This window comes from Phacochoerus africanus, chromosome 16 (assembly GCF_016906955.1).
Source record: "Phacochoerus africanus isolate WHEZ1 chromosome 16, ROS_Pafr_v1, whole genome shotgun sequence".
In the NCBI taxonomy this organism is placed as follows: Eukaryota; Metazoa; Chordata; class Mammalia; order Artiodactyla; family Suidae; genus Phacochoerus; species Phacochoerus africanus.
In genome coordinates, this window is record NC_062559.1 from 530,969 (window position 1) to 546,778 (window position 15,810).

General features: G+C 52.7%; 1 protein-coding gene across 2 annotated transcripts in view; it reads left to right on the forward strand.

Moving 5' to 3' along the window:
- NCAPG2 (non-SMC condensin II complex subunit G2) overlaps positions 1-15,810 on the forward strand; it is a 60,865-nt gene that overhangs the window by 29,470 nt on the left and 15,585 nt on the right. Inside the window, exons 14-22 of one of the 2 annotated variants that reach the window (XM_047763343.1) lie at positions 4,345-4,567; positions 4,657-4,760; positions 7,217-7,390; positions 9,218-9,288; positions 10,354-10,507; positions 10,605-10,778; positions 11,896-12,012; positions 12,096-12,236; positions 13,176-13,275. In XM_047763343.1, coding sequence (XP_047619299.1) covers positions 4,345-4,567; positions 4,657-4,760; positions 7,217-7,390; positions 9,218-9,288; positions 10,354-10,507; positions 10,605-10,778; positions 11,896-12,012; positions 12,096-12,236; positions 13,176-13,275 — 1,258 coding nt within the window. The remainder of the gene's footprint in view (positions 1-4,344; positions 4,568-4,656; positions 4,761-7,216; positions 7,391-9,217; positions 9,289-10,353; positions 10,508-10,604; positions 10,779-11,895; positions 12,013-12,095; positions 12,237-13,175; positions 13,276-15,810) is intronic. The other variant, XM_047763344.1, reaches the window with a different exon arrangement.

The following is a 15,810-nucleotide window of genomic DNA, read 5'->3' on the forward strand; positions in this document are numbered from 1 at the left end:
ATTCTCAGTGTCAGGGACCACACTCCAAGCCAAGTGATGTCTGGTATACTCCCCCAGTTGCTTGTTCATACCGCTGTGTTTGTTTTGTCAGTGTATGCTTCTTTTTGACAGACAGGAACTAAACAGCCCCCACCTTAAATTATATTTTTATCATATGCAGGAAAGTTTTTGTTGGAATATCTAAAGACTTGGCACATAATCCGCACTTAAAATATTACAAGAAAAAATGTTGAAAACGAGGTCCTCTTTCGCCCGGGTTTTACAGAAGCAAGGAGGGATTCGTTGGTTAGAGTGTGCATTTTGGCGTCATCTCAACTATTGAAGTGAGAGCATTTTCCCTTCACGCTAGTCCTATTCGGCTTTTGGCTAAAAATGTTAATGTTTTTAACGTCATTGTTATTTGATGACACTGAATTTCCTTCCTCTGATATCGACTTTCCAATGCTGTTTTTCTTTTGTTTTTTTGCTCTTTTTGCCTTTTCTAGGGCCGATCCCGTGGCATATGGAGGCTCCCAGGCTAGGGGTCTAATCGGACCTGTAGCCACCGGTCTACACCACAGCCACAGCCACAGCCACACGGGATCCGAACCACGTCTGCGACCTACACCACAGCTCATGGCAATGTGGGATCCCCAACCCACTGGGTAAGGCCAGGGATCGAACCTGCAACCTCATGGTTCCTAGTCAGATTCGTTAACCACTGCGCCACAACGGGAACTCCTCCAATGCTGTTTTGTTGCGGCCTAGGATTTGGGAACAGCCTGACGCACCTGTCAGCGTAGGGTCAGCACACAGCCCTGTGGTGCACGCATGCCATGAAATACCGGCCCCTGGCCACGAAAAGCATCGCACGAACATGGAAAGGACGCTACGTTAGACGTGGAGGAGCAAGTGCAGACGAGGGTGAAGGGTGCCGCCGGCTCTTAGAACTGGGAACACACGTGTGTGTTTGCTCAGATTCACCTCAGATGCCCTGGAAGTAAAAGCAGGAACCTGAGCCCAGTTTCTGAGGTCAGGGGACTGGATATCTAGGGACAGGGTGCTGCCTTATCGCTCAGAGCAGGTGCATTATTTTATGGTTTTTGGGCTTTGAGGTTTGTGAGGTTTTTTTGATGGGAATAAAAAGAATATTTTCTTTTTTCTTTTTTGCCATTTCTCGGGCTGCTTCCATGGCATATGGAGGTTCCCAGGCTAGGGGTGTAATCGGAGCTGTAGCCACCTGCCTACACCAGAACCACAGCAACCGGGATCCGAGCCGTGTCTGCGACCTACACCACAGCTCACGGCAACGTGGGATCCCCAACCCAATGAGTAAGGCCAGGGATCGAACCCGCAACCTCATGGTTCCTAGTCGGATTCGTTAACCACTGAGTCACGACGGGAACGCCAAAAAAAGAATATTTTCCATGGTCCACATGAAACAAATGATGTCCGCCATACCCAGTCGCACTGCCCTGGCACTTTTGTTGAAGAGCAGCTGCTTGTGTGTGTTCTGGTTTTGGACTCTGCCAGGGCCACACTGCCAAGGTCACTGCAGCTTTGCAGGAAGGCTGTTGTGTGCCCTCCTGCTCTGCTCTTTCACGGGTCTTGGTGGTTTCAGGCCTTTGCATTTCCAGATAAAGTGTGGAATTGACCTGTCGATTTCAGCAAACAAGCTGGCTGGAGTTTTTTGGTTTTTAGGGGTTTTTTTGCTTTTTAGGGCCCCACCTGTTGCATGTGGAAGTTCCTGGGGCTAGGGGTTGAATTGGAGCTGCAGCTGCCAGACTACACCACAGCCACAGCAACTTCAGGTCTGAGCCGCGTCTGTGACCTACACCACAGCTCACAGCAATGCTGAATCCTTAACCCACTGAGCATGGCCAGGGATCGAACCTGCATCCTCATGGATATTATCACGTTTGTTACTGCTGAGCTCCAGTAGGAACTCCTGGCTGCAGTTTTGATTGGAGTTGTTGAATGTACAGTTCTCATCTAAAAGGGGAGTTTTGGCTTAGTGTTTTGTTTGAAGTGGACATCCGTTTGCAAAGGGAGATTGAGGTTATGTCTGGTGAGGAAGTGGGGAGAGCAGGTGTCCAGTGCTTCACGGGTTGCCCTGGAGAACTGGGGGGTCTCAGGGAGCACCTGGACACGTTCTGTGACTTTGGGGTTTGGGGGAGGAGCAAGAACAGAGGAAGGAAGTGTAATATTTTACTGCGGTGCTTTTTTCATCTTAATCCTCAGCTCTGCAAAAGCAGGGTGGAGAGTGAGTTAGCTGTGAGATCTCTGGGAAGGTGTGTTATGGGCACACAAGCTATTGCTCCTTGAAAATCTTGGTCAAAGATTGACCGGCCTGTGGAGGGGCAGCTAGCGGAGGGTGGGGTGGCTGATCATCTACCAGGCTGGAGTGACCGGGCAGCCTGCGTGCCTTAGCCATGCTTGCATTCTGTTGCACAGTCCTGGCCTGCATGTTGCTTTGAAGGGGTGAGGGGTACCTGTCCTTTCTTTCCCTGTGAGCCTGGCGGGGCTGCACCCAGAGGGACAGAAGCTGCATCGTAGTGGCAAAGGCCCTGGACAAAATGACTGATACATGGCAGATAATGAAAGCTGATTAGATAAAATTATGTCCTTTGGCCAAGGAGCAGTTACGACTTAATTAGGTTTTTGTGTATATTTTTCATTGTCAGTGCTAATACTTTCAAGTTGTTTACCATTTGTTTTGAAATTCTACATTTTTTGTATCGTATAGCTGAGATTTAGGTGAAATCAACAGTTACTTATATTGAAACTTGTTTATTAAAAAAGAAATTTTTGGTTTTCTTAACATGCAATTTTTTTTTTTCTTGGTCTTTTTAGGGCTGCACCTGCAGCACATGGAGGTTCCCAGGCTAGGGGTCCAATTGGAGCTACAGCTGCCGGCCACAGCCACAGCAACACCAGATCCGAGCCTCGTCTGTGATCTACACCACAGCTCATGGCAATGCTGGATCCTTAACCCACCGAGCGAGGCCAGGGATCGAAGCCTCAACCTCATGGCTCCTAGTCTGATTTGTTTCCACTGTGCCACAATGGGAACTGCTTCATGCAGTTATTTTTAGCATTAGAAATGAAACACCAGTTAGCAATTTGTTTACAGTCTTGTCTCCTGTTAATATCAACCTGTGGATAATATGTTTGGATAAAATAAAACCTCAGGTAGTTGAAGAACCCATCAGAATTGTTCTGCATTTTATTTTAGAAAAAAGCGAATTAACGAAAAATAGGTTAACATGGAAGTTTCTCGAAGGACAGACTTGCAGGCAGTGTTCCATGCAAGCTTCAACCCTGGAGCCTTGGTATTTGGTGAAAGCGCCGACCCCAGTGCCTGTTCCGGTGGTCTGGTCTCCAGGGGCCCAGAAGCTGGCCTTTCCAACAGGAACACCCTGGGTCGGGCTGCTGTGTGTGATGTGCATTGTGCCTTGGGCGTGTCATTTCAGAGATCTCGAGGCTTGGAAGTCGCCCACTCTCCTGAGTGCCTGGGCTCCCATTTGGATCTGTCACTCAGCCGATGGCATGGCTGTTGCATGGCCCTGATGGCATGAGCCCTGGGAACTGAGAGAGTGTTTCTGTCGCGTGGCTCCGCTCGGGGCCTGCCGGGCGGGGGGGGGAGCCTCGTCGTCCTGCCTGAGCTGCTCACACCTGCCTCCTGGGTCCACTTGTCCGCTGGCCTGTGACGTCACGGCACATGGTCACACAGAGCCCTCGGGCGTTTCAGGAGGTGCTTGTTTCCCACAGATGTGCTGCTCACGCTCAGGACTAGCAGCCCAGCCCCAGTGGGTGACGAGCAAGGGGCAGGGTCTTCCCACTTCATCTCGGAGCTGCTCGCAGTTGGTGCTGGCAGGTCCGAGGAGGTTCCCTGGGCAGGGCCGAGGGCTTGCCCTTGTTGAGGGGTGGGGCGGCGCCAGGCAGTGTTTGCAGGTGTGGAAGGTGGCCCCCAGGCAGCCCACGGGAGAGGGTGCTGGGCTTTCTGTGCCCACCTCTTGTACATGTCTAAATTCACTTTTCACATTTCATGGGCTCAAAGTGATGGGTTTTTTAGGACATTTTATAATTCTAAGTCTGAACTAAGAGCTTGTCATTGGAGGGGCCACTGGTGTCCTGATGGATGATAATTAACCCCAGCAGACTGGTATGTCAGTGCTTTTTAGAATATGGGTTTATTTGAATTTCTCTACAGAAGAGTCACAGATGCTGGTACGGTCACTTGAGAAGAATTTCCTTGAGCATAAGCATTCGTTCCTTTTCGATGACGACCCGAAACTTTTCCCGAAAATGTTCTCAAGGGTGTTTCACGAATCGTCTGCTTCTGCCCGTGCGCTTTCTCCACAGTTTTGGAAAATCTGCCCCATGGAGCACATCCTGGTTCGCCTGGAGTCGGACTCGCTGCCCGTCTCGCGGCGCCTGGTGGGGCTGGTCTTCAGCTCCTTCCTGCCCGTGAACCAGCCCGAGGAGGTGTGGTGCGAGCGCTGCGTGGCGCTGCTGCAGATGAACGGCGCGGCCGCGCGGCGCTTCTACCAGCACGCGCATGAGCACACGGCCTGCGCCAACATAGGTGCCCGCCCCGGCCGGGGGCCTGCCCTGGGTTGAGGGCGTTCTGTGCGAGACCGCGCGTTAACTCTCGGCTTGTCTGCCCGGTTTCAGCCAAGCTGATCCACGTGATCCGCCACTGCCTGAACGCCTGCATCCGGAGGGCCCTGAGCGCCTGCGGGGAGGACGAGGAGGAGCGCGGCAAGGAGAACGCGCGCGTGAGTGGGGCCGCGGGCGCTCTTCCCGCGCCGGCCCAGCCAGCCTGTGTCTTGCTCCACACGCCTTCTCTCAGCTCCCGGGCCTGGCAACCTGGGGGTGGGGTGGGGCACCTTCAGCCCGGGCCCTGGGAACTGCCGATGCTTTCAGTTTGGGGGGAACTCGAGGTCCCCTTTTTAGGGTGCTCTGCTCAGTATAGAAGTTGGGTGGGCAGAATTTTTTAGGGACCCTGTTGCTGGTGGTCCCTGTTCAGAAGCCCTGGCTGGGAAGCCAGCCCGAGGCCTGGCTTCCGTTTGCAGAGCACGTGGGAGCCACATTGTGCCAAGCCGTGCCCTGCGGGGCTGGGCCCCCCTGCGTACCCGTGCTCGTGGGGGAAATGGCCTTGCACAGGGCAGAAACCGTATCGGTTTTCAAGGACCTCTCCGCCCCATCATTACACGTAGGTGTTATTGAGAAAGCTCACGTGGGATAACATTTTAGGTCAGTTTCTGTCCTCTTAGGAAGCAGGGTTTTAGAAACACCTGGTAGTGTTTGTAAAGTGAGCTGCCTTGTGACCAGTAGTAGAAAAGAAATGCAGTTTGCCCATCTAGGTTTTCTCATTCTAAGACGATATAATGGTTAAAAGCAAAATTTTTTGAATTTGGTTTTTTACATTTTGCCGTTGCTATCGACTAAAGTCTCTGCCTGCTTTCTATCTAATGAAATCTTACTTAGGAACGTAGCACGTTTCTGTCAGGGAGGAGCAGGGGCTTTCTCATGGAACTTTAGTGATCAAGTTGCTGTGGGACGGAAAGAATCAAATTTAACAGATTGACATTTTTGTCAATTTGTCGTTTGTATCATTCTCATAGTAGTTTCATTGCTTTTTAAATTTGGTCATAACTCATACCAAGTATTAAAGTAAATTCATGCCTATTTATGTGTGAAAGACCCAATTTTATATAGCCACTACTTTTTTTCCTGTGTACCATCTCCCCGCATCCGCGTTCCCGTCGTGGCTTGGCTCGGCGCTCATGAACTTGGCTAGTATCTATGAGGATGCGGGTTCCATCCCTGGCCTCGCTTGGTGGGTTGGGGATCCGGCGTTGCCGTGAGCTGCGCTGTAGGTAGCAGACGCGGCTGAGACCCCACGTGGTTGTGGCTGTGCCTGGCAGCTACAGCTCCAATACGACCCCTAATCTGGGGACTTCCATGTGCTTTGGGTACGGACCTAAAAAGACCAAAAAAAAAAAAAGAAAAAAATTCCCCCTGTGTCTTTTCCATTACTTTTGAGTAGATAGTACAAAATACCAATGCCTGAAATGAATCAGCCTTTGACTCTCAGGGTAGTTAGTCTCCTTTCAGGAAATGGTCTGTGTGGTTATTTGCGAGTTGTCGGACTTCATCACAGTCGCAGGATAGGTCTCGTGTTAGAACTGGAGCGTGAGCAGGCGCCTGGTTCGAGACCTGCAGTCTGTGCAGAAGTGGAGGAATTTATTAGAGTGCGCTGTGGTTTAATCCAACCCTCAGAACATAGCGGTGATGGTGCTCTGTGCCAGCCTGAGTTGGGAAATGGAAATAGTTGTGTTACTTGAAAACAAACCTAAGAAGGAGTTCCTGTCGTGGCTCAGTGGTTAACGAATCCAACTAGGAACCATGAGGTTGTGGGTTCGGTCCCTGGCCTTGCTCAGTGGGTTAGGGATCTGGTGCTTCCGTGAGCTGTGGTGCAGGTCGCAGACGCGGCTCGGATCCCGCGTTGCTGTGGCTCTGGCGTAGGCTGGCGGCTACAGCTCCGATTCAACCCCTAGCCTGGGAACCTCCATATGCCGTGGAAGCAGCCCAAGAAAAGGCAAAAAGACAAAAAATAAGAATAAAAATAAAGCAAACCTAAGAAGCCAGTGGATGAGTGGGAGCTGACTGTCAGCGGACAAGACACCAGTCTTGAGGGTTCTACCTGCTGGCCTGTAGGGTGGAGGTGTGGCCAGAATGCCTGGGTGTGATCAGAGGGCCGGCGTTTGTAGCTGCGTTTCAGGAGCAATCCCCTAAGTAGACCAGATTGTGTAGCCCTCCCTGTCTGTTCCCGTCACAGTGTGTGGTGAGAAGTGACCTCTTCTGACAAATCAGAATATATATAGTAAAAGAAAGACTGCACTTCTTATTAGTGTGTTATGTCCCTAAAGACAACAGTTTATACCTTTTGATCCTTAGAGGAGCTTTCATTCACACAAACTGTTTCCTAAAAGGATATAGGGTTAACTTAGGATTTATTTCTCGGGTGGGCTTTTAAAAGCAGATGTACCTCTACTAGAGGTGCTCAAATAGCGAACAAAATCATTTTATGACATGAAAATAGACTTGATGCCCTTTCGATTTCTGCTCTGGCTCTGGAGCGAGTGCTGAGATGTGCCTTAAAAGACAGTGCTGTTCTCTTATAGCGGTTATGACTTGACTCTTTCATGATACGGTTATTGCATCTTAGGTTCTGGACCAAACGCTGTCAGTAAGCGACACTGCGTCCATGGCAGGCTTGCTAGAGGTTGTCGTGATTCTCTGGAGAAGCATCTACCGGAGCTTGGAGAGCAACAAAGAGGCCCAAGGCTACACCGTCAGCAAGTTCGCCTCTGCGCTGCCCGAGTACATGAAAGTGTTCAAGGTGAGGCTGGTCCCCTGGTACGCGGGCCACTGGGCCACGTCAGTGCCGTCAGCCTCTGGACCTGCTCCCCCAACAGAGCGGGGCTGCGCCGGCGCCCACCCTGCGGGCCGGCCGGCCTCTCGCCCTTCATGGGGGAGGCGGGCCCCACATCCCCCAGCCTCTGCCCCGGCACCCAGAGCCGTGTCCAGGGCGAGCACTGGTTTTTGGTCTCCCGGGGTCTGCGACAGTGTCTTAGAATCTAGGTTGATCTGCTGGGAATTGAGGAAGGAGGTTGTCAAGACGGAGGGCACCTGGGTTTTGGGGGCAAGCGTAGGCATTTGACAGCAGCCCGTAAGCACATGTTTCTAAGGTATCTGAATCGTGTCTGTGTTATCAGGCAGACAACCTTGTGTGCAACTTCTGTTTGGGTGAAGAAAGAACTTCCTCATTCCTTGGCTTTTTATTTCGGAGTGAAGGCCATATTTAAAAACTAATAGACATGAAGCTGCTCCCTAAAAATGCAAAGTTATTCCCCATCAGGGAGGAGCCATGGCTTAAATACAGAAAGGCCATGGGTCTTATGGGTCACCCTTCTCTTGGTAAAGTTTGCTTTTGGTTTTTCTACACCTGCTTACGTGACCTTGGACCTCTTGGCTTTTTCGAGCTGAGTTTCCGTGACCGTCATGGCGCTGCTGAGCTCCATTCTGCCTTGGACACGCAAATGTCACCTGTTGTGAAGGGACATCGTGAGGCTGCCCAAGTCACTAGGACCTTGAAAAGCTCCAATGGTCACGTTTGTCTGAGAAATAAAATAGAAGACAGACACAAGACACAGGCCCTGGGATACTGGAGTGGCCTGAGCATGTCTAGGAAAATGGAGGCAATTAGTTCTTTTAATTCTGAATGATTCTGGTCAGAGAGTTTCTCTGCCCTCAGCCTCTCAGAGAACCTCGTGGTCGTCCTCTAAGTGGATAAACCATCTCTAGGTCACACGCAGAGGCGTCGGGAGTAGCGCACAGCCTCCTCTGGTGGTGTTGAGAGAACATTGCCTTTATCGGGAGTGGGGGTGAGCGTGGGTTCCCTCTGAGGCGGATACGCTGCAGGTCCAGTCGTGGTGTTGCCCCTGCTTGGGGTCCGTGGGTACCGTCGGGAAAGTTGCTCCTCTTCCTCTTAGGCTCTCCCTCCTTGTGTTCGCTCCTCCAGGCAAGGGTGTTTCTCATTAGGTGGTCTCGATGGGGTCTGGTCGGCCTGCTCTGTTGTGATAATCGTATTGGGGAGGTGGAGCTGCGGGGTGGGAAGTGCCGCCAGCGCACAGCCCCAGGGCCCAGGCAGTTTTTCTCCTCAGTCCCCCCAGCAGCCTCACCCCCCAGCCCCCAGCACCCCGCACACGTGCACACACGCACGCAAACACACATACACCCCACAGTCCTAGGATCCAGTGAGACCCTCTCACGCTGCACTGTCTTTCTAAAGGTATTCCGATTATTGCATTTAAGAACTTTGCTGGCTAGTTTCCTTCTCTTGAGTTTTATATTCAGGACACACCAAGTGTCGAGATTTTTTTTTCTCTTTCATCAATATTCTTTTTAAAGTAGAAGCCAGTGCCTTGGCAGCAAGGAATTTTGTTTATTCTGGCTGCTGCTGTGTCCCCAGGATCTATGGGTACGCCGTAGTTGCCTAGTACAATTCTGAGAAGACATGTCAAAACCCATGCTCCCCGGGGCGGGTAGGGGGAGGTCCCCTGTTGTGTGTTGGGAGCGATACTTGGAATGTGTTCCTGGAGTCCGCGAGGCCCTCAGGGACCGAGTGTTGATGTGTCCTTCTGCTTTGTGTCTTTTCATGCCTCAGGATGACCGCTGCAAGACCCCTTTGTCCATGCTGGCCTCCCTGATGCCTGCCTCGGCCGTGCCCGCCTTCAGGTGCCCGCCCTTGTCTCCCGCCTGCAGATCTCACACTCAGCCGAGGCCCTCGACCTCCAGTCCCCAGAGCTGCTCGCCCTCCCCCACGGCAGGAAGGCCAGGGGTGCGGCTGCCAGGGTGGCCGAGGGGCTTGGAAAGAGACCATGGGAACTGAAGCCGCCCTCCACTGTAGAGGCAGGCAGTGTTCAAGTGCAGGGCGGTGAGACTTGGGACGCGCTGCCGGCCACCACGCAGCCTTGGCCACACGTGGCGCTGGGCCTGTGGGTGGCTGGGCTGTGGGTGCAGCTCACAGACTTGGGGACCTGGTGCGAAAAGATGGACGGTTTCCTGCATCACCCCCTGCACGTGCGGCCTCGAATTATGTTTCTTATTGGTCAGCTTTGTTCTAGAGTGTTGGTTATTAAATCAGAAAAATTGTTTATTTGTATTCATATTTATAAAAGAGAGTGTTTTGATTTCAAAAATTATTCCCCTCAAATTAGGAATCTTCAGAGTCTGGGAGAGCAACACAGGAACAAGACTAGGGTTTCTTTTCCTGCCTTTTTTCCTCTTTTCTTTTCTTTTTGCTTTTTGGGCCTGTACCCACAGCATACGGAAGTTCCCAGGCTAGGGGTCAAATCTGAGCTTCAACTGCTGGCTTACACCACAGCCACAGCCACAGCCACATGGGATCCAAGCCAGGTCTGCAACCTACAGCACAGCTCAGGGCGTCGCCAGATCCCCAACCCACTGAGCAAGGCCAGGGATCGAACCTTGTGGATGCTAGTCAGGTTCATTACCACTGAGCCGTGACGGGACCTCCCAAGACTAGGGTTTTTATGGCCCGACATGTCCTTGGTGCCCCTGAAGCCGCTCGCAGAGTCAGCATTTTCCTGGAACTCTCCCTGCAGAGTGACTGTGGGAAAACAATGTATTTTTCCTGCGCTGGAGAGTGTCCGAGAGCCCCTAGGATAGGAAGGGCTTATGAACCCTCAGTCTTTAGCTCTTTAATTTCCTCACCTTTTATAAAAGTGAGAAATTCTTATTGAGATATGAGATATGATTTGATACATTTGGCCTTTTCAGCTGTGGTGTGATTTCAACACTAAGAAACCAAGAGGAAGGAACGGCCGACAAGAGCTACTGCATCTTGTTGGACTGTCTCTGCTCCTGGGGACACGTGGGACACGTCCTGGAGCTCGTCCTCGACTGGCTGCCAGGGGAGCCGCCTCAGAGCAAGGTGCCAAGCCCTGTGCTTTAACGTCTGCTGCGTGTTAGCAAGCGTGGGCTCTCCTGGGCCTGTGGTTTTGATGACCCGTTTCCCTCTGCTCTTCCAGAGTAACTCGGCGTCTAAGCGGAAGGTGCGGCTCCAGGACCCACGCCCGGTCAAACCCGGATTGGCGCTGGTCTATGTGGAGTATTTGCTGACCCACTCGAAGAACCGAGAGTGCCTGCTCTCCGCTCCCCAGAAGACCCTGGACCGTCTTCTGAAAGCCCTGGAGGCGTCGAAGGTAACTTTGCAGGAAAGACACCGAGGAAGTTGAGTGATGAAGTAAGAGCTACACTTGCCCTGTGCGAAGTGTGGGATTTTTACCCGGGGCACGGTGGGCTCTGGTCTTTCTACCCAGTCGTGTTCGGAGCCCAGCGTCCTCTGGAGTCCAACGCTGCAGATGGGCCTGTTCGTCAGGACTCGCCCCTCGGCAGGAAGCCTGCCCGCCGCCCTGGGCTCCCTGCTCTGCTCCTGCACAGCGACATGGGCACGCCGGCTCCCCTCAGCGCTGGCAGGCTTTCCAGGGCTCTTTGGAGAGCGTGTCCTGTGACTTCACCGTCTCCTCTCCGTGCTGGCTCTCCCATCTCCTCCCCAGGGCCAGCCCTCGGAAGCAGCTCTTACTGCTCCCTGAGTTTGGTGGTGCCAGAAGCAGGGTTTTCCCTGCACCAGCACCAGCACCAGGGCGTCAGATGTGGGGGAGGCGGTTTGCTGGAGGAGGTGGGCAGGGCTGATGGTGAGCCTGGGGCCTGCTGGGCACTCTCTCAAGCCCGTCCAGGCACGGGTGGGCATGGCTGGAATTTTGGTCATGGACTCAGCGGAGCACTGGCTCCACTGATGTAGAAGTAGGGGTGCCCGTGGGTTCTGGGGCGATCGGGGTAGGGCGTATTCCCTGGTGGGCGCTCCTGGCCGGGGCACATGTGCTATCACCACCTGTTGAATGCTGGGGGTCCCACCCCCACCCCATGGCAGCCAGACACCAGGCAGCGCTCCTGTTGGGCACGAGGTGGGGGCTGTGGGCACATGGAGAGAGCTGTGCTGGAGGAGCTGCCCTTCTCCCGTTGGTCTGTCCTACAGGCCCGCCCCATGCTCAGAATCAGCGTTCCCCGGGCAGGGCTGGACCGGTCTGTCCTGGGGGCTCCCCGAACATCGCCTGTGGGGAGCTGTTTTCCTGTCTCTCTGCAGGAGGGTCTGCGGTGGCAGTAGCGGGGGTGGGTAGCGCTGTAGGTTTCTCAGAATTTTGCGCTGTGAACCCGCCCTGCTGCTCTGGGCAGACCTTTCCTGGCACCGCTGTGTCCTCGCCCCATGCGAGGTACTGACTGCCCAACGGGAACCTGGCCTGCAGCTATTCTGTTCTACAGGTGGCTCTGGAATCGATTTTGCAGTGGCCGGAAGAGAGCCCTGACCGCCTGAGCGAAGGAGCTGCCCTGCGCGCCTTCAGCCTGCACTGTCGGTTGGGGGTCCACCTTCAGCACAAGGTGCGTCCCCCTAGTGGTGGCAGCGCGGGGGTACGTGGGCGAGGCGGCCCGTGACTGACCTGTCTCCTGTTGTCGCTGGACAGCTCTGCTCAGGAGGCACCGTGTACCTGTCCACTTTGGAAGACACTGGGTTTTGGTTAGAAAGCAAAGTTTTATCCTTTATGCAAGATCAAGAAGAAGAACATCTGAAGCTTCGCAGGGTCGTTTATCAGCAGATTATCCAGGTCAGGAGTCTTAAGCCCGGAAAACCTTTCTCTTTACCGAGTGCTGATGTGCTTTCTTGTCTCACCTAAAGTAACTCGAGGGAGTTCCCATCACGGCGCATTGCAAAGGAATCCCACTGGGAACCATGAGGTTGCGGGTTCAATCCCTGGCCTCGCTCAGTGGGTTAAGGATCCCGCGTTGCCCTGAGCTGGGGTGTAGGTCGCAGATGCAGCTGAGATCTGAAGTTTCTGTGGCAGTGGTGGAGGCCAGCAGCTGTAGCTCTGGTTTGACCCCTAGCCTGGGAACCTCCATATGCGGTGGGTGTGGCCCCAAATAGACATAAATAAATAAGTAAATAAATAAAGTTAACTCGAGTCAGTGGTGCTGTTCTTAGATACTTATAGCAGCATCTGACTAACTAGAGTTCCCTGTCTTTTCAAAAGGCATCAGCTCTTCCTCACTTTAACGTAATTTTACGCATTGCATGTAACAGGGTGCAGTAATGTTGGAACTGCACAAAATGTGTTTCTAGATCTCTTAGGGAAACAAAAATGAGAATTAATGTACCTTTATGGAAAATCCTTTTTTTTTTTTTTTCTTTTGGTCGTTTGTCTTTTTAGGGCCTTCCCCACGGCATATGGAGGTTCCCAGGCTAGGGGTCCAATCAGAGCTGTAGCTGCCGGCCTCCCCCACAGCTCACGGCAACGCCGGATCCTTAAGCCACTGAGCAAGGCCAGAGATGGAACCCGCATCCTCCCGGATACTAGTCGGGGTGGTTAACCCCTGAGCCACGACGGGAGCCCTGGAAAACCCTTTATAAAACATCTTTGTGAACATCTGCTTTGCGAGGCAACTCTTAAGACCTCAGGTATTGGGAACCTCGCCTGGTGGCTCTGCCCCCTTTTCCTCTCCGTGGCCTTGGGTGGGCCGTCACAGCAGCGAGCCCCACTCTCTTGCAGACCTACCTGACTGTGTGTAAGGACGTCGTGATGGTCGGCCTTGGCGACTGCAGGTTTCAGATACAGCTTTTACAGCGGAGTCTTGGAATCATGCAAACAGGTACTTCACTAAAGGACTAGTTTCGAGCAACTAGCAATCAGAACCAGTCCCTCTCTCCCTCCCTCACTTTGCTGGTCAGGGCTCTCGCTTTTAAGTGGCAGATGTGTAACACAAACTAGCTTACAGCAACAAGGAGACTCACAGGCTGAGGCAGCCGGGGGTTCAGAGGTGTCTCTGGCCTCGGACGTGAGTGCGTCCCGCGAGGTCCTTGGGATTCCCCCGTGCTGCTTGTGTGACTGGGACTGACTTGGCCACGTGGTCGCCAGGGAGCCCAGCCTGTGTGCTGCTCCTCTCTGCGCCCGTGGGCACAGCTCTGAGAAAAGTTCTTATCTGACTTGGTGAGTCAGGTGTTGTCTAATGCCCCCCCTCGCCCCAGGACCACTGGCAAGCAGCTGTCACCCCGAGGATGGTAGCTGGTACCACGGTGCCCACACTCAACCATGGCTGAGGTCCCGAGTTCAGCGTGTGCGGTGAGGGGAGGAGGCCATCTGCGCTGGGGGCTCATCGGGAGCTTCCCAACCAGGCGGCCCCAGGCCAGATTCTCGCAGCCCCTCGTGGCAGAGAGGAGTGTGGCTGGGTCCGCTCCGGTCACGGTCTGGCTGAGCAGGTGGTCCTGGGCTGGGATCCCCGCTCTGCTGCCTTCCTGGGGCAGCCGTCATCGTCCTTGCTACACGTCCTGACTACAGTTGCTTCTTCCTGAGCTCCGTAGAAGCTTGGAAATGCATAATTTAAATTTCTTTAAGACCACGGGAGTTCCCACTGTGGCTCAGCAGTAACCAACCCAGCTAGTATCCATGAGGATGTGGGTTTGACCCCTGGCCTCTGTCAGTGAGTTTAAGGATCCTGTGTTGTCGTCAGCTGGGGTGTAGGTCACAGCCACAGCTCAGATCTGGCACTGCTGGGGCTGTGATGTAGGCCAGCAGCTGTAGCTCCGATTCCACCGCTAGCCTGGGAACTTCCATATGCCATGGGTGCGCATGAATTTTAAGACCACACATTTGCTAGAAGAGATGGAACGTGATGTTATCATATCGCGAATTCAACGTGAAGTTGGCAGGTAGTCCTCCAGGGTTTTTGGCTGTAGCCCTGAGTATCGTGCAGACCCCAGGTGAGTCCTGTGCAAACCCCACAGCGTCCTTCTCTCCCTGGTTCTGCCCCCTGGGCTTGCTCTGGGCCTCCACAGAGCTGGGCCGCGGCCACCTGCTCTGCTGTCTCCAGGGTGCATTTTCTTGAGTTCTGTAATTATAGGCAAGACTCTACATTTTTTGTTTAAAATATCCACAGGTAAAGATGAAATACTCAATAGAGCAAATATCGTTTGGTTTAAAATCTAACTTTTTTCTTTGTTTAATCCTTTATAACTCACTTTCTATTATGAAAACAATGTTTTAAACTTAAGGTGAATGATTGAAACATTAAAAATGACTTACATTTTTTTAAACTCAATTTAGCATTTAGGAATTATTTTCCCCTAAGAACTGAATCTATTTTTAGTATTTATAAAGTTCCCCAGGGAGGAGCTGGTTAGAATTTTCCATCTCCAGTGTAGCCAGTTTCATCCCATAGTGGTGTCTCTTCCCGCCAAGGACGTGGCCTAAGCTGCTGACCTTTACCTCCCACCAGTCACTCACCTCTGAAACAACCTTTGTGTTTATACAGTTTAGCCATCAGGATTTCCCAGGGGAGGGTCAATTCTGTGCTCACTCTCCGTACTTCTGTCACAAATAAGTTTAGCCAGGTAAACCCAGAGTCTTTTCGCTGGACTTGCTCTTCCTGACAGAGCCCTAATAAAACACTGCAATTAAAAACTCAAGCACAAGCGTTCCTGTCGTGGAGCAGTTGTTAACGAATCTGACTTGGAATCATGAGGTTGCGGGTTCGATCCCTGGCCTTGCCCAGTGGGTTAAGGATCTGGTGTTGCCGTGAGCTGTTGCGTAGGTTGCAGACGCAGCTTGGATCCTGCGTTGCTGTGGCTCTGGCGGAGGCCGGAGGCTGCAGCTCTGACTGGACCCCTAGCCTGGGAACCTCCATATGCCGCAGGTGCGGCTCTAGAAAAGACAAACAAAACACACACATACACACACACACAAAACCTCAAGCACAGGAGTTCCCATCGTGGTGCAGTGGTTAACGAATCCGACTAGGAACCATGAGGTGGCGGGTTCGATCCCTGGCCTCGCTCAGTGGGTTCACAATCCGGCGTTGCCGTGAGCTGTGGTGTAGGTCACAGATGCGGCTCTGATCCTGTGTTGCTGTGGCTCTGGTGTAGGGCGGCGGCTACAGCTCCAACTGGACCCCTAGCCTGGGAACCTCCATATGCCACGGGAGCGGCCCTAGAAAAGGCAAAAAGACAAAAAAACAAAAACAAGCACATTTATGTGACTAACGTTTGAGCGTGGTTTTCTCCGTGCTGAGTGTGTATTCTGGAAGAGAGGTCCTTGAATACAGCTGGGTTCCCACGTAGAACCCAGATGGAAACGTCTCAGTTCACAAAAATGCAGGTGTTTCTGCTGTAACGCAGTGTGTGTGTTTTGA